The sequence below is a fragment of the Tachysurus fulvidraco genome, chromosome 6 (assembly GCF_022655615.1).
Source record: "Tachysurus fulvidraco isolate hzauxx_2018 chromosome 6, HZAU_PFXX_2.0, whole genome shotgun sequence".
NCBI classification, from domain to species: Eukaryota; Metazoa; Chordata; class Actinopteri; order Siluriformes; family Bagridae; genus Tachysurus; species Tachysurus fulvidraco.
The window spans coordinates 27,525,922-27,551,317 of record NC_062523.1 but is presented as its reverse complement, the minus strand read 5'-3'; the positions used below and the strand labels follow the sequence as shown (position 1 = coordinate 27,551,317).

Sequence of the window (25,396 nt, the reverse complement as noted above, 5' to 3'; positions counted from 1 at the left end):
GAAAGTTGTCTTGGATTACTAAATTTCTTATTAAATACATGATGCATTTTCACATCACAGAAAATGTAAATAATTATATACGAGTTATGATATATGACAGTTTCTAAAATCTGTAAAAAAACAAATAAAAATAAAAAATGTAAAAAAAAACCTGTAGTCTTTTTTAAGGCAGAGCAGAACAGGTTTCTGAAATATGACGTCATTAACGGTGTATTCGGTCTTGAAAGACTAGCCCTCTGTCAATAGATGGAACAAATGTACACACACCCACATATATTTGTAGGAAACCTAATGGCCTAGTGGAATTGAGTCATGTTAAATGATTTACATATTTTTGTTTCAATTTTCTCAATTCTCAATTTCCTAGTTTCAATTTTACTAAATTTGTTTCCACTTTGCAGACAAAATTAAAAAGATAAAAAGAAAATACACACATTATTGAATGTTTTTAACATAATTGCTTGAAATAACAATAACATTCCCTGTGTGTTTTGGACGAAGGTTACAGAACAAAATTTGAATTTCTGGGTGGAGCAAAATATTTAACTCAAAAATTTACCTACATGAAGTTCGTGTCTCCGAAGTTCACAAGTTAGGAGGTTTTGAGTTTGTGTCTGGACTGAAATGAAACACTGTCCTTTAATTTAGAAAAAAATGTGGAACGACAAAAAAAAAGAAGCAATAAACGATAAAAAATAAAATTGACCCATAATTTGTAATAAATATATAACAAAAGGGAAAAAGGCAACAATTCGATTTAGACATTTACTATAAAATAATTTACTATTAAATAATCTTAATTCTGTAATGCATTGTTATTATTCTGTTACTATGGCACCTTGAAAAAGAGCATGACAAAGAGCTCAAGGACCTTCTGCTGACGTCTTGGTAACAGAAAGCGCAACACACCTTTAGATGTGAGACTTGGGACAATATTATGCAGGTGGTTTGAATGGTATGGCTAATCGGTGTGCATATGCCGGCTAAATTTGCTGAAGCAAAATGTGTGAAAGTGCAGAAGTTGTGCAACCGGGTTGCATGCTGGAATGTACCATTTCTATTTTGGGATTTAACATTACTGACTTGTTTCCATTTTCTGTATCGTTTTCGCTTTTTTTTTTCTTTTTTTCAAAGAATATCATGTATTTAGTCTGTGTATACATACAGTGCTCAGCCAGCATAAATGAGTACACCCCGACAGATTTCTCAGAAAAACCTCCATCTTGCTTTAAAATGAATACTTTCTATGGAAGTTTATGCAATGAGATATTTGGTTAATTTGTTTTAAATGAGATTAGTCAGTACCAACTGCAAGATTGGAACTATTTAAACAAAATCACAGGTGGCCACAGAATAATTGACAATAGAGATGACACTGTGGTATTTAAGAGAGAAAACCCACTGCCGTATAATGCTGACAAAATGGCGGCACACGGAAACGAAAGAATACCTGAGAGATCATTTCTTTTGCACAAAAAAAGTCAAGGCTACAAGAAAATTAGTAAAGCATTATTAATAAGCAAAAGTATAAGAATACTGTCGCGAACATCTAAAAAGGATGGACTTGTGGGAAGCTCCCTGAGACACCCAGGCCTTCCCTAAATGTTAACACCATGTCAAGAGCGTTTAGTGATGAAAGAAGTTGAAGAAAATCGCAGTGTAAGTTCAGCACAGTTGGCTAGGAATTCAAACCGGGGTGAGTGTTTCCTGTGATACAATACGATGTAAACTACAGAGGAGTGACATTCATGGCTGTCGTCCACAAAGGAAACCGAAGCTGAAGCCCAAAAAAAGCACGTCTAGAATTTACCAGGGCTCATGTTGATAAAGGGAAAGACTCTATAGTTTGACGTGATATACTTTTAACAAAGATGTTTTAAGCTCTAATGGGTTCCAAGCTGTATGGTGTCGCAAGGGTGAGGAGTACAATGAAAAATGCATGTTATGAACAGTAAAGCATGGGGGTGGCAGTATTCTGGTGTGGGTTGCATGAGTGCTGAAGGTTTCGGGGTTGTTGCATTTCATAGATGGCACCATGAATTCACAGACATACTGTGAAATACTGAAAGAGGAGACGTTACCATCACTCCATGCCCTAGGTCACTGGGCACTCTTAACATGATAATGACACATCTGAGATCGCTGGCTCATTCCTGAGGGGGAACAGGGTAAAGGTGAATCAGAGGCCAAGCATGTCACCAGACCTCAACCCAATAGAACCCTTGTGGGGCATCATGAGAAGAAAGTAATTCTCCATCCAGCATCCAGGATCTGATAGAGTCCATACTTAAAGAATGGAGAAAAAAAACGATGTTGCTCGATAGATGTCGTTCAACTTGTCAACTTGTTCTTTCTATGTCTAGATTAATTAGTGCTTAAAAATCAAGGAGCCCATACAAAATATCAGATTTAGTTAAATATGTTGTAGGGTGTAATTTAATTCAAGTTTATTTGTATAGCACTTTTTACAATTGACCATCATCTCAAAGCAGCTTTACAGAACATAGAACAAAATTTATTATAAAGAATAATATAAAGATTAATAGAATCTAAAATTCAAGATTAATATTAGATATATTTAAATGTGTATGTATTTATCCCCAATGAGCAAGTCTGAGGTGACTCAGGTGACTGTAGGGAGGAAAAACTCCCTTTGATGGTAAAGGAAGAAACCTTGAGAGGAACCAGACTCAAAGGGGAACCTCATCCTCATGTGGGTGACACTGGAGGGTGTGATTGTAAATATACAGTCTGACAAATGTTGTATTGATGCAAAAGATCACATGGAGTTCACATCTCCTCTATAGTATCGCATAGTCTAACTGGAGCTGGTAGATCTCTAGATGCCTCAGGATCCTCACAGAGTCGGCCTCATCTCAGTGGAGGTCCAAAATCTTATGGCAAGGAAGACCATCAGAGCTGGTCCAATTTCTGGAAGCCTTGGGATGGGTAGAAAGAGAGAAGCAGTAGAGAGGAATTAACGTAACTGCTTTTCATAATATTAGCAAGCACTAGATGATAATGTGCATTTGGTCAGTTGTATTAGAGCACAATATTATGGGATATATTACGTGTATGCCTGACTAAAGAGAAAAAATTTTAATCTACCTTTAAACTGGGAAAGTGTGTCTGAGCCCGAACACTATCAGGAAGACTATTCCAACGTTTGGGAGCTAAATACGAAATCGCTCTCTCGCCTTTAGTAGACTTGGATATTCTGGAAACTACCAGAAGTCCTGAGTTTTGTGATATCAGAGAGTGCAGGGAGCTAAACAATTAAGAGCCTTGTACATGAGCAACAGCAGTTTGTAGTCAATTCTAAACTTAACAGGTAGCCAGTGTAGAGATGATAAAATTGGGGTTATATGGTCATACTTTCTTGTCCTAGTGAGAACTCTGGCAGCTGCATTTTGGACTAACTGTAGCCTATTTATTAAAGATGCAGGACAACCACCTAGTAATGCATTACAATAGTCCGGTCTAGAGGTCATGAAGGCATGAACTAGCTTCTCATTATCAGATACAGACAGGATGTTTCTCAGCTTGGCAATATTTCTAAGGTGGAAGAAGGCTGTTTTTGTAATATGGGCGATGATTTTCAAAAGACAAGTTGCTGTCTAATATAACACCCAGGTCTTTCAGTGTCGAGCTACTTGTAACAGTACATCCTTCTAAATGGAAGTTGAAGTGTGAGAACTTCTGTGTACTGGTTTTTGGACCGATAAGTAGTATTTCTGTCTTATCAGAGTTTAACAGAAAATTACAGCTCATCCAATCTTTTATTTCTTTAACGCACTCAGTTAATTTGGACATTTCAATGTAATCATTTCTGCAACACCTTATTTGAATTAAGTGTATTATTTTTCTTATTCTAAAGATGTTAGGTGACCACATGCTTATGTTAATAAAAATGAAATGTTTAATAAAACGTTTTGTCAAAAATGGAGCAAATTGCTTACATATTCACTTAGAATTTGATAATCTGAATTTTCAAACAGGGTGTACTCATTTATGCTGAGCACTGTATATATGCCATTCCACAGTTTCTCGACCCCATCGTCGGTTTTCAAAACAGTGTGACATTTCAAGGTGTCAGATATTGCTAGATTGGAATGTACAAAAAAGGATAAATGGATTGAATCACACGTAACATCACATTCAGCCGAATTGAGAGAAATTTATAATTTTTCGAGATTATTGCTTCTGTGTTTAATGAATCTTCAGTTAGTGTGTGATCAGATCAGAGGGTTTTTTGTCCTGTCAGCATTATTGCAAAATCTTGTTCTCTAACTGTCCTGTTTCTATTTTTCAGGGAGAATATGATGATGTGGATCTGATTCCCAGTTAATATGAGGCTATTGTCCCTGCTGTTTGTTTATTTATTAGTTCTTGACTCTGAAGGTATGTGTAATAATTCACAATACAAAATTAAGAACCGTGCCAAACGTCAATGTTAAGGTTTCCTGAGCCTGTTTTCCCCAAAACTATATTACTCTCTACAACATAGATCCAAGAAAGGAGTCATTACAACTACAGCATAAACTGGGTGATAGAACCAATTATATATTTAAAAAAAAATCCAGAAAAATGTATTATACACAATTTGTATATATGAATCAACTTACTGATAATGAACAGTGTCTATTAAATTGGCGATTTAATTTGTTTTAAAAGTGCCAGAATATTACAGTCTTGATGAGAATAATGGTTACACTCACAACACGATTATTGAATGCAATAGTACTGAGTTACAGGCTACAAGAATGTAGCTATAAAAACACACATTAGCAGGTAAAATATCATTTTTCATTGTCAAGAGCACCATCGTAGGCGCTGGAACATACTTTCCAAGGGAAACACCAAATATTTATTGTGAGAAGTGTCAATAGTTATGAAATCCCTTTTTTTCTTTTAGTATGTTGTTAGTGGAAACAAGCAACAGAGAATTATAGTATACGTGTTTATCAATTTGAAACAGTGCCAGTAATTTTGCTGTTTACAGAACTAAGCCTAGGGCATCGCCTTTGGACCGAAAACATGTGATCACTGTAGTAATGTATTGTAGCGACAACATCATAAATAAAATCATCTTCCTGGTGATTTTATTTAAAGGGGGAAATTGTTAGAGCTTAAAAATCTGAAAGGTTCCTCATATTGGCTAAAGCCTTGAACAACAATCCATGACCACAAATGAACTAATTTCTTTAAATGCTAGTGTTTGTGATCTATTTAGGGCAGTAAAACCCGTTTAACTCAGTGTAAAGTGGTGCTCTTTGGCAGATCAACACATATATTGCTTATGTATAAAACATTGAGAAAGGATTTACTGTCAAAGCATAACTTGTTCTGGGAGACTGGTTAGTAGTAGAAGTCTTTATTTTTATTTATTTATTTTCTTCATATATGTAATACAGCACAGTAGAATGCTTTCTTTACATATCCCAGCTTTAGTTTGGATGCCAGTGTAGGTTCGCAAAGCCATGAGCATTAACAGTAAAGCAACATCCGCCATTGTTGTTGTGTTTGTGTTTGCCGCTGCTGCGCTAACGTTGCTGCGCTGGAAAACGTGAGACGTATACAGTGACGTCAGACTCGGCTCTGTGATGGCTCTCTAGCCGGTGGAAAGGCAAACCGGTTCATAGAAGGTTCGCCAGTGGAGACAACTTTGAACCAGCACCAGCACTAGCTCTGAACCAGCACTCGGTTCTTGGCAGTAGAGCCTTATCTATTTGAGTTAACACAGCGAATATGAACCTGAAGATGATGAACCTCGGTGTTGTGATCAGAACCTACATGACAACACTTTGCTTGATAAAGAAAATTGTGTCACTGCTTATATCTATCTTATTGGCTAATCTCCATTGTCATGTGAATTACTGTGTATAGCAATAGCCATATTTTGTTACATCCTTCTGTAAATTTCAGTTATAATTATAGTCATCTGTATATTATGTTCATAGTACACACACATCTTCATAGTACACACACTCTGGTTAGACCTAAACTGCATTTTGTTGCCTTGTACTTGTACATGTGTAATGACAATAAAGTTGAATCTAATCTAATGTGGCCAGTTTTAATCCCTCAACTAGAGTAGTAGCAGAAATCTTAACCAAATCCTTTTGATTTGACTTTTTAGGTGCTGTGCCAGCACCAGTAAACGCTCATGTCATGTCAAACAACTTCATCCACATCTTGCAGTGGAGTCCAGGAAAAGGGACACAACCTGGAACAGTCTACGAAGTGAAAGTTGGGTGAGTGAAAGAAAGTATGTTAATATAGATAATACAAGTTTATATACAGTTTTTCAAATCCTCAAAATTTGCTTTGTTTAGATAAATGTCAGAATTTTTGGATGCATTATTTTGGATGTGTTATTGTAACATCATTATGTCTGTATCATGTCGGTTTCAGCTTTAAAAATGTGTTTGCTTTTACTATTATAAATATACCCATCAACCACTCTGATCCCTACCTCTCTTTATCTCTCAGTCCCTTTCTGTCTCTCTCTCTCTCTCTCTCTCTCTCTCTCTCTCTCTCTCTCTCTCTCTCTCTCTCTCTCTCACACCGATATGCTCAGCGTAGTGATACACACAGCCTACTCAACCTAGCACACTATTTGTTAGGTGTGTTCTCACATACTCATTACTCAGGTTCACTAAGACCTTGTATTATTAATCAGGTCACAAGATGATTATTTTGAAAATCATGTTTCGGTAATATCAGCAATAATGCAATCGGAAATTAAAAAGCTGAAAGTAGAAGTAAGATTCTAAAGGCTTGGTAAGTTTATATAAGAGTACAGTACACTAAGCATTACATCAAAGTGAGGCAGCTTTCAGAGACATTTCTATGGGCAGGGAGTGTAAAATCTCTACACGATGAACATTCAGGTGAGCATGTGAACGTACCGGTGGAGTGAGATGCTGGGGACTGTAGTCTGTGTTTGTCACCATGTTTGTGCATTGTGGTATATTTTCTAGGAAATTGATTTTCCTGCAAGATTCAACTGCAATTATCCATTTTTTTCCCCTCTGATCCACCATTTTTGCTGGTAAATCCTGGATGATGGATCTATATGTCATCTAAAAAAAAAATCGCTTTGCTTCCTAGTGGAAATAAATAAATGAACTCTCACTGATATGAATGTCATTTGTAGTATGTACTGTATGTATGTAAATGACAAAGATGCTTTTTTTCCCTTCTTTCTTCCTGATAGTAATAATGCTATACACAACATCAGCGTTACATCAGTTAACATCTCCGAACACATGAAAGACAAATACAAATTATATATAATCTGGCTTTCGGCGTCATTTGGGACAAGCTCATCGTCCAAAGTTCAAATCTTTTTTACGCCATACACAAGCAGTAAGTTGCACTTAATTTTTTTTTTTCTTCTAAATACAGTCACAACTACTCATTGTTTCTCAGAGGTAATCATATATTTGCTTGCATTAGAGTGTTGTGTGTTTTGTTTTTTCTTCGTTTTCTTCCAGCCATTATTGGGCCTCCCATATTATCTCTGTCTGGCTGTGGTAACTGTCTGAATATCAGCATTGAGCTACCAAATCGCCAGAGTTCCTCTAACTTTTACAACGCTATAAATTTTTATATACTCTGGGGGAAAGTCAAAGATGAGAAGGTAAACCTCAGCAAACTTCTCAAACACTTATGCTGCAACTTTCACGGGGGGGAGGGGGGATTGTCTAAGTACACACTATAGTTCAGTAATAGAGCAACAATAAGTTTCAGTCTCGTGTGATTTTGGAGAAATTTTTTCCCACACTTCTTCACAACATTGCTTCAGTTCATTGATGTTTGAGGACATTGTTTATTACAGCTCTCTTAAGATCCTATTGCCAACACAACACCTTGATTTTTTTGTACTTCTTTAGCCATTCAGGTGTTGATTTCCTGGTGTTCTTGTGATCATTGTCCTGTTACCTGATACAATTTTAGCACAGCTTAAACTGCCAGACAGAAGGCTACAAATAAGCCCAAATGATCACCACTCCCAAACGCTGTGTTTGATTACTTAAACAGGACCACCTTGTTCCCATCAGTCCAAAGGATAATATTTTGTGTATTGTTCAGATGCAGTTTTCAACGTTGTGCTGCTATATTCCTTTTAGAGAGAAGAGTCTTTTTCCACGGCACCTTTGTGCTATCAGGAACCTAAACATTTAATGAGTTTACACAGACCTGCAGGTTACATGATGTAGCTCTAGGGATTTCTTTATATCTCTGGGTATTAAACTGTGATCTTGGACTGTACTACTTACTCCTTTAATTCCTTTTTCTGAATGTTGGTTTACTTGTTTGAGGAAAAACGACCAGTTAATGAAATGTGTTGCCTTTTTTTGGGATTATTTGATTAATTATAGGCAATACAAATATTATTCATGCCCTGTTAAATAAAAATATAGAATTAAAAGAGAGTGCACTTTCTTTTTCACCAATTTCTGAAAATGACAACCTGCCAGACACTAATGGACAAAACAGATTGTTATTACTCATTTACTATTATTGAAGAACTTCAATATTATATAAATAAAGTTTAGCTGATGCTATTTTTGTTGTAAATATTCATCCACCTTTTCATTCATTTATTTTAGGATGACTGCCACAGTCAAATTAACAATTTCCAGAGTAAAAAGTCGGTGCCGTATTCGTACACTCTTGCTAATCTCCAGCCGGGTGAGCGCTACTGTGTGCAAGCCCAGCCGAAGGTCAGAAGCTTACCTGAACATAAGCAACTGAACTCCTGCGCCTGTGAATTCACCAGTCGAATAGAGCCTCGAGGGGGTAAGCTGACTAAGCTGTTCTCCTTTTTCTTGTTCTCTGACATTTGTTTCTGTTTGGTTCTATAATCATGTCTTTCTATAATCAGGTCTTTCATGGACGCAAACAGTTCAATGCGCTCACCTACTACACTTACTGATCTTCAGTTGTTTGCCTTGAGATGTTCTGACTCAGAATATAATGGCATCAAAAAGTAACAAGTAACAAGTTAACAGTTCCCATTGTCTCAAAGCAGCTTTACAGAAGTATAGAAACAGAAGAGAGAAAAATAAATATATAATAATAAAAAGAATCAGAAGAAAAAGAAGAAATAAGAAGAAAAATAATCAAACGAATACAGACAATTGAAGTTTAAAATTAATTTAAAAATATTAATTTAAAATTTAAAATACTGCATATCTTATCCCTATCCCTAATGAGCAAGCCGGAGGTAACGGTGACAAGCAAAAACGTCCTGAGAGGAAGAAATGAGGAAGAAACTTTGAGAGGAACCAGACACAGAAGGGAACCTCATCCTCATTTGTGTGACACTGGACAGGAAATAATGTCAATGTAAATAAGAATGAAACTCCACCCAGTGTACATATTGATTAAGTTAATCAGGTGTTTAGTCCTCACTGTGTCGTCATAACTCAACTCTGAACTATAAAGTTCATGACTAAACACATGACTGCTAGTCTTCTTCCCTTACTTCAGTATTTCCATGCTGCATTTGACCTTATCAGAAACAGTAACTTCTGCTTATAAATAAAAAAAAACAAAAAAAAAAAAGAAAAGATTAAAGGCTGTTTCTCTCAGAATACACGGTTTTCCCTGCAGTGTATCGCAAGACTTTGGTGTTAAGTTGATTGGTTTGTTCACCTCATTTAATACACTAAATTTAATACTCCTTGAAAAAGGTACCAGAAAGGTAACAGTTTGTTCCCACAAGCCATCAGACTCCTTAATAACTAAACTGAACTGTACTGAGCACAACACACACGCACATCAACTGTATGGACTGCACAGACCTACAACAAATACACACACTTCCAATATACATCCATCAACCTGTTTAAATGCTGTTTTTACACACTGTTTTTGTCACATTTCAGTCTTTGCTGTTATGTACAGTCCTTTACATTATTTCAAGGAACTTGCTGCTATAACACTGTTTTTTTCTAGTATTGCACACGCAATATTGTTTAACACACAGAATTTACACTGGCGCTGTTTCTGTTTATTGTCTTTTGTGTATTGTATTGTAATTTTTTTTGTCTGCACTGTCTTGTTTGTCCTGCACTGTCTTGTTTGTCTTGTTTGCACCAGGTTGCACAGATTCACTTTATGTATCTAGGACTAATGACTAAGTCCTTAGCTATGTATTTGTTCTATGTAGCACCACGTCCTGGAGAAACTTTGTCTCAAACGTTGTACTGCAACAGCTATACGTATATAGTTGAAATGACAATGAAAGATTCTTGACTTGACTTGACTTGAAAGAACATCCAAAAATCGCACTGACAATTTTTTCCACTTTGTTGCATCAGGGACGTAGCTAGATGTACACGAATTTTCCTATAAAGCCTCTAGACGTCTCAGCAAGCCGGTGTAGTCTGTCCTGATGTGAAGGGGATGCACCGACTTCAATGCCCTTTTAAACATTTGTGTTTTATTTTTAGCATTGTAAATCCCACCTACTGTATAACTGCATTCTCCTCAGTGTTCCCATGTTTGCTTCACTTGCTGTTAGGTATTTGCCACGCAAAGCTACGTTTTAGCGGGAAATGCACTATTGAATTTTTCAGAAAGCAGTTTCTCCAAAGCGATATGCACAAACCACAGTAAGAGAACCAAAAAAAAAGGAAAAGAAAAAACAATCATCATACACGAAAATGTTCAACGAAACATCGAAAAGACTAATACAGAGATCTGAAGACAATAAACTGAGAATAAAATTACCAGTTATCACAACATGGTTTACACAAAAAGCTTTATTATACAAGGTTCCATCTGAACACAGGGTTAAAAACAAAACATAATAGCAGCAGGTTGATAGAGAAAAATACTAACAATACCAGCATTACTCAGCACATGATACTCTGCAATGGCAGAAAAGTACAGTCTCGTTTTTTAGTCCATAAAACACATTTCCAATTTTTTGTGTCAAGTTTTATGGCACATTTCCAATTTTTATTTATTTGTTTGTTTGTTTGTTTGTTTGTTTTTACCATTTGCCTAAAACCAGATTATTTTCTTTTTTAAACAGTAACTAACATAATCCTGAAATGCTCTGTCTCATGGTGTGTTTCTCTTCTCCTTTACGTCTCTCTTCAGGGGCGTTCCTGACTGCTTGTGTTGCCAGCTCTGTACTGCTGGGATTGAGTTTTCTGACTTTCATGTTCTTCCTGGTCTACACTGGCTTTCTGTGCAAGCCCAACATCAGACTTCCCAAAGCACTGGTAAGACTGTAAAGCATCTAAATCGTCTTATTTTATGGGGGGCTTTAAGAGGTCTTAAACAAAATTGCAGAGATTCAGAGAAAGTGATTATATATACTGTGTGTGTAAAATATATATATATATATATATATATATATATATATATATATATATATATATATATATATATATATATATATAAAATGTGTGTGTGTATGTATGTGGTACAATGTGCACTCAGCCAGCTGCTATATTAATACACAGTGGGGTGTTTCTGTGGTCAGTCACTGCAGAGTGGAGTGTGGGAGTGTGTGTGTACAATACCGTGCAATATATGGAGTCTGTTTTCTTGCTAAACACCTACCCACAAACACATACACACCCTCAAGGTTTTATTGACATTGCTGTACAATTCCATTTCTTGATAAAAACAACGCTAGTTTCATTTCACTTAGATAAACAGTGTGGCTGAAGGTTTCACATGTACTTATAGGTTACTTATTGGGAATAAAGAATCAGAACTGAAACTCAAAGAATAAGAGAGTCAGAGTCCGGGCTCTGTGCAGGACACTTAAAGTTCTTTAAATTGAAAGGGATATCTTACATAGTGCAACTCTAATGATAATTATTAATTGGCAAGATTTCATCAGCATCCCGTGTGCACTTGCGGGATTTCTTTGTTGAGAAACTACACAAGCTTGTAATTTATTACATTTAATATTGAATTAGACTCGCCTGCAGTTACTCCCTTGATTTATTTGTACTAATAATAATAATAAAAATAGGAACAAAAGTTTACCACACAAAATTATTCAGTAGATTTACAGTACACATCCAGGTGAGTAGTATTACTTTACTACTCTGCATGTGTGTATGTGTGACAGAAACATTCATTCGTTTTCTACCGCTTATCCGAACTTCTTGCGTCACGGGGAGCCTGTGCCTATCTCAGGCGTCATCAGGCATCGAGGCAGGATACACCCTGGACGGAGTGCCAACCCATCACAGGGCACACACACACACTCATTCACTCACACACTGACACACTACGGACAATTTTCCAATCAACCTACCATGCCAATCAACCTACCATGCATGTCTTTGGACCGGGGAAGGAAACCGGAGTACCTGGAGGAAACCCCCGAGACACGGGGAGAACATGCAAACTCCACACACACAAGGCGGAGGCGGGAATCGAACCCCCAACCCTGGAGGTGTGAGGCGAACATGCTAACCACTAAGCCACCGTGCCCCCCGTGACAGAAACAGCTCCAGATAATAGGGACAAATGCTTGCTTTTGGAAGTGAAGGAAACAGTAACACAGACAGAACCGTATCGATTTTTTAAGTGAAGTACAAGTCAGCTGAGAGTTTACTTGTACACTTAGACATGAACAATACCTGAACCTTAGATATATAGTATACCTTACAAACGCTCGTCTAATCAAACCTTTTGCACATTTCTCTTTATTTTCTTAAAACATTAGTCAAAAACAGAAATCTATTATTCTGAGTTAACGGTAGCATGTTTGCCTTGATGGGGGATTTTTCCTCTTTCAGTCTGGTAAGTAAGTGACAAATAATAAATGCTGAAAGGATGAGTAAAAGAAGCCCGATGTAGGAAAGCGAGCAGAAGATGTGCAGAATAGACTTTCAGACTGTTGGTCAACTTTTAAAGGTCAGACCACAATGAGAAAACAATGAAAAGTTTTTCCATATAAACCCATTACACCGCCTCTTATTCTCATGCGCTGTGTAAATTGTGTGTAGGCGGCACAAGCGTTGTTTCCATGTCTGAGTGTAAAAGCACTTTTGCACCTTTTTTTTTTTTTTTTTAACTCAAAACCAGTTTAAAGGATAAAACAATCCCCCCCCCCCCCAGATTCTTGTTCCTGGCTACTTCCTGTCCCCGGAGGAGCTGTTAATATCAGTGGCTGAATTAGAGAACAACATACAGATACAGAAGCCTGAAGATCATCAGCACAAGAAAAAGAAAAAAGGAAAAGATCTCCACAAGGTTTGACTAATGTTGAACATTGATCACTTTTTTTTTGGTGAAGGCAACATGAAAGAATCTGATGTTTTCTGTCTTTTTTATCCTCGTCTCAGCAGAACAATGATGATGGTGATGACGATGATGAAGATGATGTAGATGAGGATGATGACAATGAGGACGAAGAGAGCAACCATGGCTACATGGACCGAGGGGTTCCCAGCGAGTCAGTGAGCACTGACGAAGGGAGATCAGCGTCTGATTGTGAAGCTGCAGAGAATCCGAAAGGATGCAGCTTCGAGGACACTCTCACACACACCACAGACACTTTAATGCTCTCACAGGTTCAGTACAAAGGGGTCAAACAAACTTATAGCCTAGGAGCTTCACTTGATCCAGTTATGGAAGCCTTAATTCCTCCCAGTACAAAAGGAGGAGAAAAATTAGGAGAAGAAATTAAGAAAAAAGAAGAGGAAGAGAAAGACTGTGGGAATGTTAACCTGTGGTCCGTGGTGTTGAAGTCCATGCAACCGGAGGAAGAGGAGGCAAAAGACCCGAATGATGTCAAAGAGCCTCTGTTACCTTTATTACTTAAAGAATTAGGAGAACATCTGCAGACAGGAAGTTCTTCAGAACTTCACACTGCTCTTTTATGTCACACACAGACTGAAGCACAGAGCAGTCAAGAAGAGGAACTTGATGACATTTCTGATACGAGTGTGTGTGACCACATGCAAACAGGATACATGGCATCACACACAGGTGCAATAGACACAGAATACTGTTCATTTGAGGACAAAGAGGAGGATTGTACTTCAGGCTACATGACCAGATGAAGAAGTTGTAGTGCTTTTTGTCAGTAACATGGACTGTTTTGTGTGTTCAAGGCTGCATTTATGTGCATTTTGCCGAATAATGTTCTGAGCTCGTAGCATGCTGTCGTCTGCTGGAGTGGACCTGCTTCACATGAAATGATTCTTTTCTCTTGGTAGATTTTACTGTTATAATGATTTGTAAAGAGTATATGCTCTTAGGTTACTGCCTCTTGTTTCCAGGGACTAAAATTGGGCGTGTCAGGGATTAGAGGTGGGCGTGTCCAGGTATTAGAGGTGGGCGTGTCTATAGACTAAAGGTAGGCGTGTCCAGGAATTGTAGGTGGGCGTGTCTGGGGACTAAAGGTGGGCATGTCCAGTGATTAGAGGTGGGACTAGAGGCACACACTGACATGCGAGCGTCTGTTAACTCGGCTAGTCCGATGATTGTGTCCAATGATTACGTGTTCGTTTGTGGTGCCACACAGCCGGAAGGCATGAAAACAGCTGGCAGATGCTATAATCATGATCATTAAAGAGCTTGTGGCTGATGCTCTGTACAGTAACTGCAGCCAAACCTGCAGCATCTCACTGAACCCTTAGAGGTGTTGTGATGTTTACATGATCGTTTATATTAATATTTTCTGGATTAGAACAAAATCCTTAGAAACGATAAGAGGGAACAAAAATCATAACTTTCACAAGACACACTGACACACACCCCTAGCTTAAGTAAATTGTTGTTGTAATCATGAAAATGTTTTTTTTAGCAGGCATGGTGATGGATCAGATCCTCTGTTTTAATATGTTTTCTGTACAAGTTATGCATAAGTAATACAGAGTGATGTAGAGGTGATGATTTTCTTTTGCACATAACCCTGGCAGGTGATTCTGTCTCGCTCTCTTTCTCTTTCTCTCTCTTTCTCTAGCCCATACTCCCTTTCACTCTCTCTTTTCCTCCCTCCCTCTCTCACCATCTTTCTTTCTTTCATCTCTCTCTCTCTCTCTCTCTCTCTCTCTCTCTCTCTCTCTCTCTCTCTTGCTCTCCCTCACTCTCCCTCCATCCCTCCTTCTCTCTCAGATATGACACACATCTGCGATTCCTAAACTTACCTAAAAACACCTATAGATTTACACATTTCACCTGGTTCCCTTTTTATCACAGGATCATAGAATAAACAAACATATTGCACTGCAACGCTGTGTGTCATGCTGGAAATAGAATGAATGTAAAACATAATTCCTTTTTAATTGTGGGATTTTATTTATTTATTGTTTTCTAAATTGTAATGTTTTGGTTGTCTTCTACAACATAGACTACTCATAAACCCCTCAGTTTATGGGCAGTTCTTGTCATTGTGTTTGTGAACTGATGCTTATCTGAATCTATAAATATGTCATAAATAAATGGCTGAATGAGTAACACTGATTTCATATTGAATTCAGACAGACATGGTATTGACATCCTCTCGATGCAGTTCCCCGGATTGTCCACCTGGTGTCGCTGAATTACGCGAGTCAGTTAATAACATGACATAAAGCGACGTTTCTCACAGGAATTTCCCCACAGCATGTGATAACGGTTATTCTACATAATTTTAATATAGTGATTATTTTATTTCTGGTACATTTAACATTGTACCAGAAATATAATAGGAATATTTCTATATAATTTTATTTTTAATATTGATCAACGATAAAAAAAAACAAGCAAAATAGTGTACAGATTTTTACAGTATGTTTTTTTTTTTTTTTTTTTTTTTTTTTTTTTTTAAAAATAATTAATATTTATTCTGCGCAAAAGTGGTTAGAAACTTTTATTTTGAATGATGGCGACGCATCCTGGGAGTATGGATGTAAAAAAGCAAATTTTGTACCCGTAATCGCACCAAATCGGCCTCCTGTTTACGATTGGATAATATTCTCCCTGCCCCGTCGCTACGAGAGACAAGTATCCAATCAGAAGCAGGGTTACTGGTTAATCGTCGCCCATAATGGGCGGGATTTGTCTGAATACAGGTAGACGGAAAAAACCCTTTTTCTTTCATTCTGAGAATCCGAGAAGTGGCTGATTTCTCATCACTTCCTGTATGTCTTGGTATTGGAGAGAAGTTCGGAGTTATTTTCTATCTAAATCGGAGTATATAGGTTTATTTAAAGTGATGCTATAAGTTGCTAAACGTTACCATGGAAGTTGACTGTCATGGTAACGGTTCTTTTTCTTACACTTGATGTGATGAAGCTAAGCTGTTAGAAGTGACATCATGGCTCTGTTATCTAGAAGGAGTCTTGTTGTTTAGAGAAGTTAAATGTGTGTCGTTAGACGTGTAAAAGCTGTAATTGTGCTGTAATGCGCAGTGTTATGCTAAGCTGCTATGGATCATGTTTACACACTGCTCATGCTGGTTCTATCATGTTCAGGTCTGTAACTCTTCTGGATTTAATGTTGACCTTCTGACTTCACACCACACATTAGAGTCAGTCTAATCTAGTGCACTTTGGAGAACAATTAAACGACAAAGTTTTCTCCCTCCAGTGTTGTGTGATGTCCCTGCACCCGAAAACATCACCATGGATTCAAAAAACTTCGTTCACCTGCTCAAGTGGGAGGCTGGACCTGGTTCTCCTGCAGGACTACATTACAGCGTCATCTTCAGATCCTATGGGTGTGGTACTTAATGGATTATTTAATGTTTACAGGCATTGTAATCCATCAGATAGATGATGTAGTCCATCAGAGAGATGATGTAGTCCGTCATTGAGATGTTGTAGTCCATCAGTGATGTCGTAGTCCATCAGAGATGTAATCCATCAGTGAGATGTCGTAATCCATCAGTGAGATGTCGTAGTCCGTCAGTAAGGTGTCGTAGTCCGTCAGTGATGTTGTAGTCTGTCAGCGAGATGTTGTAGTCCGTGAGTGAGATGTTTTAGTCATGTTGTAGTCTATCAGAGAGATCTTTTACTCCACCAAAGTGATGCTGTAGTCTATTAACCTGCTGGTCCTATGTTGTGTTTGTATGACTGTGCAGAAATGGCTGGATGACAGTGGACAGCTGTGTAGAAGTTCGTTCCCCGTTGCTCTGTAACCTGACGGATGTTTTGTCTGATCCAAATCTGACATACTACATCAACGTTACAGCCTTTTTAGGGAAGGAGACGTCGGCACCTCAAACCTGTCGTCCATTTAGACCATTTGCTGACAGTGAGTATCACACGTTCACAAACTTAATTTAGGCTTAATCACTCCCATATGGGCCACATGTGGACTCTTACTCTTAATGATCATTCCTGTGCAAAACGTTAAAACTAGCAGGTTTCCAGAATGAACTGAACCGAGCACAATCACACACAGAATGAACACACTCGCACACACACATGTACAATCAACTGTATGGACTGCAATGACCCACACCAAATACACACTCACATTTCAGGTGTTTGCTGTTTTGCAAAACAATATCTCATGTAACTGCTACTATAATACTAGTGTGTTCATTCCAGTATTTCTGCACACGCAATATTGATTGAACATACAGTATTTACGCTGATCAGCGCTGTTTTTGTGTATTGTCTTTGGTGAAATGTCTTCTATTGTTTCTTTGCACTGTCTTTTGTCCTGCACTGTCCTTTTGCCCTGCACTGTCCTTTTGTTCTGCACTGTGTACACCAGGTTGCACAGATTCACTTTATGTACCTAGGTGTCTATCTATGTGTCCTTAGCTCTGTATTTGTTCTATGTAGCCTCAAGGTCCTGGAGAAACGTTGTCTCATTTCACTGTAAACTGCAACAGCTATTTATGGTTGAAATGACAATAAAAGCTTCTTGACTTGACTTGTTATCCAGAGTCGACTATACTGAACTTTTAGCTAGCTTTATTACAGATAAACTGCAGATAAACAGATGCCAGATTTACTACACATAAACAGATGCCAGTCTTAACACTGAGCCCGAAAATGAGTTTCTTGATCATTTTGCACACCTTCACTAGCACTGTGTGTTATATTGTAGCACACCTCAGGGTGTTGTGCATGTGTAAAGATGTTTTTTTTTTTAAATCATTTTTTAAATGTTTTTATAATTACAGTCACCTTTCTGTCTTGTAGCTGAGCCGGAGCCTCCATCAATACGAATGTCACCGTGTAATGACTCCCTGTGTGTGTACCTTCAGTCTCCATCTCAGAGACTCGAGGAGGTTTATAGGAAATTCCATTACACGTTTAGTGTGACCAATGAAAAAGGAGTAGAGTTGGTATGTCTTATTTCTTCTTTTTTATTTGTTAAGCCTGTTAAGTCAATGAATAAACTCGGGTATAGGTGTAATACCGTGTTTGTTCTGGAGGAAACTTTGCGTTCTTTCTGCTCACCCCATAATCACCCAGCATGTGTACATTATTCATCCACAAGTATTCAGTAGTGTAGCCTTTTATAATGATCATAGTGCATTAGAGCGCATTCCTAATGTAATGTCTTGTAAATAATGCATTATATACATCTGTAAACTTATTTTCGATTATACATTAAACCTAGCAAAAGTTCTTTTTGCTAAAAGATGCATTTGTGACACAGTACATCACTAATTATATAAGCAAGCCTTATCACTATAGGGTTTTATTAAAAATACCATTAGTTTATTAATTGTTTTAGAGAGCGTTGTTTTTCCTCTCTATTTAAGTCTTTCTCTACAGCAGCAAGTAGGCAACTGATTATTTAATAGGGTGTGTGTGTGTGTGTGTGTGTGTGTGTGTGTGTGTGTGTGTGTGTGTGTGTGTCTGCACAGTTCCCAGTATCCATCCAGGGATTTGACCCTCTAGAGCTAAAAGTGGTGCCGGGGTGGCAGTACTGTGTGTCCATTGTGAAAATCGACGGTCGAAAACCTACTCATAAAACACCTGTCTGTTCTTCTAAACCTGCAGCAGTGAATAACATGGGTAATGTCCGCGTGCGGGACACACATTCAGAGAATAATATGGTGGGGAAGACTTCAGCAGGAAGGAATTATCGTTGGGTCTTTGGTGAATTACACTTACCCGTTAATTCCTCAGGAGCTCTTGATTGCTTAAATCCACACAAGTATAAACTGTTGTAGAAAGGACATTATTTACATGACACTGTCGAGCGTCACCCAAATGAAAGTGAAGTGACATACGGCTAAGTATGTCCCATACTGAGAATTTGTTCTCTGCTTTTAACCCATCCAAAGTGCACACACACAGCAGTGAACACACCAGGAGCAGTGGGCAGCCATTTATGCTGCGGCGCCCAGGGAGCTGTGGGGGGGGGTGAGGTTTGGTGCCTTTCTCAAGGGCACCTCAGTCGTGGCTGGCCCGAGACTCGAAACCACAACCTTAGGGTTAGGAGTTAGGAGTCTCTAACCATTAGGCCACGACTTCCCCACATGAGTATGAGGTTCCCTTCTGAATCTGGTCTCAGGAAGTTTTTAATAATATATATACTGTATATAAATCTTAATGTGCAGTGACACAGTTGGTTTAACATCCATGTAGCTCTTAACTTAGTGTAGCCTTTTGTCACTATAATTCAGAGTTGCACTCGTGCTCCTGTCTCACTTCCTGTTTCTGTTTCAGATGTAGAGATCTCTGTGGGTGTCACCGTGCTGGTGTTGGGGTCTGTGGTAATTGTTGGTCTGGTCACTTATCGAAGGCACTTGAAAACCGATCCACCGTTAGTTCTGGTGAGTCACACTGTCTTTCAGATTAGGTTCATCTCATCGTTTTAAATCCATGTGTATCTTTAGTTAGATTTTGCAGTGCAAACACAGTGACAACGCGAGCGTGAAAAGCAGCATGGGAGAGGGAGAGAAGGAAAGGGGGAGAAGGAAAGGGAGGGGGGGTAAGGGAGAGAAGGAAAGGGAGAGAGGGAGAGAAGGAAAGGGGGAGAAGGAAAGGGAAAGGGAGGGGGGGTAAGGGAGAGAAGGAAAGGGAAAGGGAGAGGGGGTAAGGGAGAGAAGGAAAGGGAAAGGGAGGGGGGGTAAGGGAGAGAGGGAGAGAAGGAAAGGGAGAGGGAGAGAGGGAAAGTGAAAGAAGGAATGGGAGGGGGAAAGGGAGCAAGAGAGAGCTAGAGCAGTGGCTTTGAGAAGTGTACTCAGGTGCTTCGTACATGGAATGTATTTATTTATTCAATTATTTATTAATTAATTTATTAAAGATGTGTGTGATGTACCCCAGCATTAATAAAAATAAATAACATTAGTAAGAAGGCCCAGTTTATCACCCTGTATTCAAAAAGGAGATTTAAAGCATTTAAATGCTGCTTTATTTGTCGACAAGACCAAGGTGAACGTATCAGTATGTTCTTTTATTAAAGTACATCTCTATGGTAACGTAGCCATGTTGAATAATCGCTAACAGCTTAGCAGCCTTCAAAGTTTCAATTATCTCTTTATAGTTTAGATTTATTGTTTATATGTTTCAAAACTTCAGAATAAAGTGCTTCTACTTTAGTGCCGACTTATTTACTCTCAGCTACAAAGGAAACGGTGAAATCCACATCACTGAGAGGGTTTTGTCAAGAAATTTTGCTTGACGAGATAGACTAGGATGTCGTAGCACGCAGCCGTTGTGGTTACAAAGCCACAACGTTGTTCACTTTCAGAATCACTCATGCTGTATGTGGTCAGCGTTGTCAAGCTGCCAGGGTGATTATATTATATATAATGGTAAAACAAAACACGAGTCAATATGTGCCTTGATGACATCCGTTTTGTTTTGTTTTTTTGATGGAAGAAAAATAAGCGTTGCTTAAATATGTGCATTTTCGTTTAACCTTTAGCTTGTGTGCAATGTCCAATCCATGTTGCTACAATATACAGGAACATTTGCACACGTCTGCATTTTATTTATAATAGTCATGCTCTGCCCCTGTTATATGTATATGTATGCGCGCGCACACACCATCTTTTTCACACCAATTTAAAACGAGCTTTGAGGCAGTCAGCATGTGAACCAGCAACCATGGGCGTAAATCCCGGGGGGGACAGAGGGGACATGTCCATCCGAGGATTGTCCCCACCAAAAAAAATATTTAAAAAATATCGCACTCTCTATTGTGAAAAATATATGTATGTATACCTAAATAATTGTGTAAGTAGAAAAAAAGAAAAAAAACGCAAAAAATGCATTTAGAAACAGTTGAGTTCCCCCTCCCCTTCCTCACAGTGGTTTGACCCACTGCCTGCTTTCCCAGTTCATCTCACCTACTCTGCACACACACACACACGAGTCAGGTGTGTGGCTGCAGCTCAGTTAATGTTGAACTCCAACACTAGAACATTTCCACTTTAGTAGGGGATTTTATTCACTTTAAATAAAGCGATTCTCTTTAATGTAGTAGATGCAGACTCATTCATAGATTAGTTGCGTCAAAAATGCTGATTACCGATGTAATTTTCCATGAATCTGCAATATTAGCGATTAAAATATTACTTATCTACAATAGCTTGTTGCATAGTGCACTGTAACTAACAAAACATTACTTATTATATATATTGTTTTTCACAATAACAGTCATGTTTATAGTTTATTGTATGTTGATGGCTTAACTGTAAACAACACAAACAATGCAATAAATAGTTTTGAAGAAAAATCTGCTTTGTCATTGAACCTGAGAAAAACTTAATGACGCATATAACCATAATGATGCAGTCTCAATAATAATGATAAAAGCAGTTTTTCACTGTGGGGACGTGTCTTTTAAGTACAATTATACTGCACTATTTATGTCCCCCTTCAAAAATTGCTCATAAGAAATTTTCTATTTATTTGTGTAAGTAGAAAAATTATCCCCTACTGTTAAATGAAATTTACGCCCATGCCAGCGACAGTCTGCAGGGATGTTTCAAACTCTCCTGTATCAATATAAAAGACATTTTGTGAAAGTCCGGACTCCTTCCCTCGGTCTCGTGTATCATGTCTCAAGGCATGATGTTTTCTGTTAATAGAAATGGAATAGTTTTTAATTTCATTAATCAACTCTTTCAAGCTACATAAGGAAAATGTTGCTTTATATCCAAAAGATTAATAAATTGTGCTTCTTCTCTTTACAGAGTTCATTTAATACCCCGTATAAAGTGCAGCTTTTTTCTCCCTCTGTGGAGTCTCTGACAAGCATTTTACTTGAGCCCAATACATGTCGAAATGTTCAGGTCACTGAAGAGGCGGACCAAGAGAAAGAGGACGAAGAGGTGACATATGAGAGATTAAGGGGTTGTGAAGAAGTTGAGTGTTGTGAAGAAATCTCAAAAGAAACAAAGTCCTCTCTTCCAATGATCCCAGAGGTCCAGTTTGAGTGTAACCATGAGACATGCACTAAAACATACTCAGATGGGAACGTTTTGAAAGAGCAGACATTAGCACCAGACGAGATCAGACCTCACTGGGAGGTGACATCTCCGTCAGATAGTCAGATCCTCACAACACATCACTTACCGCTAAAAAAACAAATCCCTGAACACAAAAAGAACAATTCAATCTTACTCAGGTATAAGACAGAAGATGGACACAGACAGGAGAATGAGGAAAAGGAGGACAGTGACAATGTGAATTTCTTTTCCCTGATCTTGGGAGGCCAACGTTTTGAACAACGAGACGAGGCAGAGGAAGAAGAACAGATAGACGATGTGCTAAAAATGAAGCCAGAGGTACCTTTATTTGTGTTGGAGCCATCAAAACCTGCCATGGACCTCCAGCCTACTACGTCTTCTGAGAGCACAGACAAACACATTTCATACTCTGATGAGGAGGAAGACGAGGATACAGAGGAAGAGGAAGAGTTCTCTGGATATATGATGCGGAAATTGAATTAAGAAAATCTCTAGTAATAGTAAAGAGTCAAGAGACATTTTATTGTCATTTCAACCATATCTAGCTGGTGCAGTACATAATGAAATGAACCAGCTTTTCTCCAGGACCCTGGTGCTACATAAATATACAAACCTACAACAAACAACACAGAACTAAGTACATTACAGGTAACTCAGTTTTGTAAAGTGTCTGTAAAAGGCTAACTGCATTCAAGTCTACCAGTTACATCAAGTGCATGAGACGCTGCTGCTGGATGTAAACCACCAGTTCATATTCACAGACACTTAATTGGAGATGGTACAGTGCTGTTCATTAATCATTCATCTTCTGTAAGTGCCTTTTCCTGGTTGGGGATACAAAACTTTTTTTGTATTAATAGACTCATCTTATGATTATTCCCCGTTCAAGGACAAAAAAAAAAATTCAAAATAATTTACAAAAGATGCAGCCTTACGATAAATTTGATCAACTCCTTGACGTACAGTGGGTTCAGATTGCACTAAGACCCCTCCGTTCCATCTTTATTGGGTTATATATTTCATTTAAAATGCATTGCCTTGACCATTTCTGGTCATCAAGCTACACACAAACTTTTTTTTTTTTTTAAGAAATTACAAATGCATTCAAAATCAAACACACTTAATTAGAAAATATTCAGACTATTTATTCGGTACTTAAGTCTACAAGCTTTGCTCATCAGGATTTGGGCCGTTTCTTCTGTTCTTCCTGGCAGATTAAGACACTTGTGCTGAAGCTCTTCCAGTGTTTTATTTGTTTTCTTTATTCGCTGTGGTGTTATAGTTAGAGCCTCTATGAAAGTCTTGGGTGAATTCTTGAAGCAGGACCCCTTTGTGGCTGGGTTTTGGGGACATAGTTTCCTAGTGTATAAGGTGCTGGACTGCTGATCAGGAGGTTGTGAGTTTGAATCCTACATCCACCAACCTGCCACTGCTGTCCCCTGTGCAAGGCCTTTAACCCTTAATTGCATAAAAATGCGATAAATGGAATGCTTTAGTCACTTTGGTGTTAAGGTTAGAGCCTCTACCCCAGTCTTGTGTATTCTTGATCAGGACCACAGCCTGATGCTGCCACCACCATGTTTACAAAATTGATTTTATATTCACCTGAGCTTACTTTGGAGTGCCTTAAGCCAAGGGTCTGAATCTAAGAGAGTCTTTGATTTTTAATAAGTTTGACCATAAAAAGTAAATATGTCAAGGAGCTTTCACTGACCAAGCTAGAGCTTCAAAGCTCTTATTGACGTGTTGCTATTAAAGTTGTCCACACTTTTTATACAGTATTTAGCCTAGCGTTTCTACGTCTTCAGTATATTTTAATTCTTGCTTTCTTTGCTGTCAGTTTTGTTTATTGAACATTCTATTTTGCTGAGTACATGTTCACTGGTGCTAGATCACTTAAAGTTGGGGTCTCCGTTGTTTGAGAAATGCTTCAGAAAACTGCGTTGGGCCGACAAACAAAACTAACGTGTAGCCAATGAGCAGAAAGGGGCGGGTCTTGTCAACAACCACGTTTTGTGTAGCAACAGCGTTTAGCTCAGGAGTTATTGACTCGGGAAACTCGAATCTGTAAATATTCGGCCAACTTTACTTAAGACGCGGAGGTGCTTTTTTCCTTCTTGATAGGTGAGTAACGTTGGTTTAGCTTTGTTACACAGAACTAATATATGCCGTCCTTTGCATGATTATGCTTGTGTGTCATTTTTGCTTGTTTGTTTATCTGCAATCGTATTGTTCTTCCCTTCAGCTATGATGATATTTGTAGCACATTTCTTTCCATTAGTTGCCTGGGTTATGTATGTATGTGTGGGCTGAGCTATCAATACAGGGGTGGGACCCATTTGGGTTAGGGACGTGTTTGTTTTGGTGATTTCAAATGTCAACATTGGCTTTCAAACAACGGAGACCCCACCTTTAATAATAGCAGTACCTCATTTTAGTTTCATGGCACTCTTTCACTCTATGCTCAGTCTGGTCTCTTTTGTGTTATAATCTAAGATGGATGGACAACAAAAGATGACCATTTTTTCCCTTACTATGTTGCTCATAAATAACAGAATTCCAAGTTCTATCGAATGCAGTCATTTTTAATCGATTTTTTTCTCTGGTAGCTTAATGTATTTAACATTTCAAATATAAAAAAATTGCAGAGTTTAACAGTAATTCACATTTATTTCATCAAATATTACATTTCACAGTAATCACAGTATAGAGTATGTGCCGAGACGTTATACACCAAATCATGATTTTTTTTTTTTAATTATTTATTTTTATATTTTATATATATTTTCTATTGGATCATGTTCAGTATTGACCATGATGTTGATTTGTAACTCTGTGTTAAATAGAAAAGCTGTTGGTTTCATTTCATGCTATGGTTTACACTTCCTCAGAAGCATAGGTTTATGACTAGCTGGATCAGTATCTTTTTGTAGCCAGGATCTCAAGCTGTTTTGAAAGTCGAAGCACAGAGATAGTTTCATGTAAAGAAGATAAGTGTTAACATTGTAATGTCTTAGTATTTCACAT

At 38.1% G+C, this 25,396-nt stretch overlaps 2 protein-coding genes across 4 annotated transcripts in view; both read left to right on the top strand.

The window, feature by feature from the left end:
- Positions 1-15,453, top strand: part of crfb1 (cytokine receptor family member b1) — a 17,651-nt gene extending 2,198 nt beyond the window's left edge. Inside the window, exons 2-9 of one of the 2 annotated variants that reach the window (XM_027152512.2) lie at positions 4,313-4,401; positions 6,140-6,254; positions 7,220-7,371; positions 7,500-7,645; positions 8,619-8,808; positions 11,122-11,246; positions 13,108-13,242; positions 13,338-15,453. In XM_027152512.2, coding sequence (XP_027008313.1) covers positions 4,350-4,401; positions 6,140-6,254; positions 7,220-7,371; positions 7,500-7,645; positions 8,619-8,808; positions 11,122-11,246; positions 13,108-13,242; positions 13,338-14,054 — 1,632 coding nt within the window. In that variant the 5' untranslated portion in view covers positions 4,313-4,349 and the 3' untranslated portion in view covers positions 14,055-15,453. Of the gene's footprint in view, positions 1-4,312; positions 4,402-6,139; positions 6,255-7,219; positions 7,372-7,499; positions 7,646-8,618; positions 8,809-11,121; positions 11,247-13,107; positions 13,243-13,334 lie in introns of both variants that reach the window. The other variant, XM_027152511.2, reaches the window with a different exon arrangement.
- Positions 15,454-16,076: 623 nt separating this feature from the next.
- Positions 16,077-24,334, top strand: LOC113646308. 2 transcript variants are annotated; one of them, XM_027152513.2, is made up of 7 exons: positions 16,077-16,451; positions 16,567-16,696; positions 17,060-17,232; positions 18,135-18,280; positions 18,809-18,959; positions 19,617-19,723; positions 22,094-24,334. In XM_027152513.2, the coding sequence occupies exons 1-7, from the start codon at positions 16,406-16,408 to the stop codon at positions 22,850-22,852; spliced, it is 1,512 nt and encodes a 503-aa protein (XP_027008314.2). In that variant the 5' UTR covers positions 16,077-16,405; the 3' UTR covers positions 22,853-24,334. The 2 variants fall into 2 exon arrangements, with proteins under 2 accessions (XP_027008314.2, XP_027008315.2); XM_027152514.2 differs by having other exon boundaries at positions 16,084-16,236.
- The last annotated feature ends 1,062 nt before the right edge of the window (positions 24,335-25,396 follow it).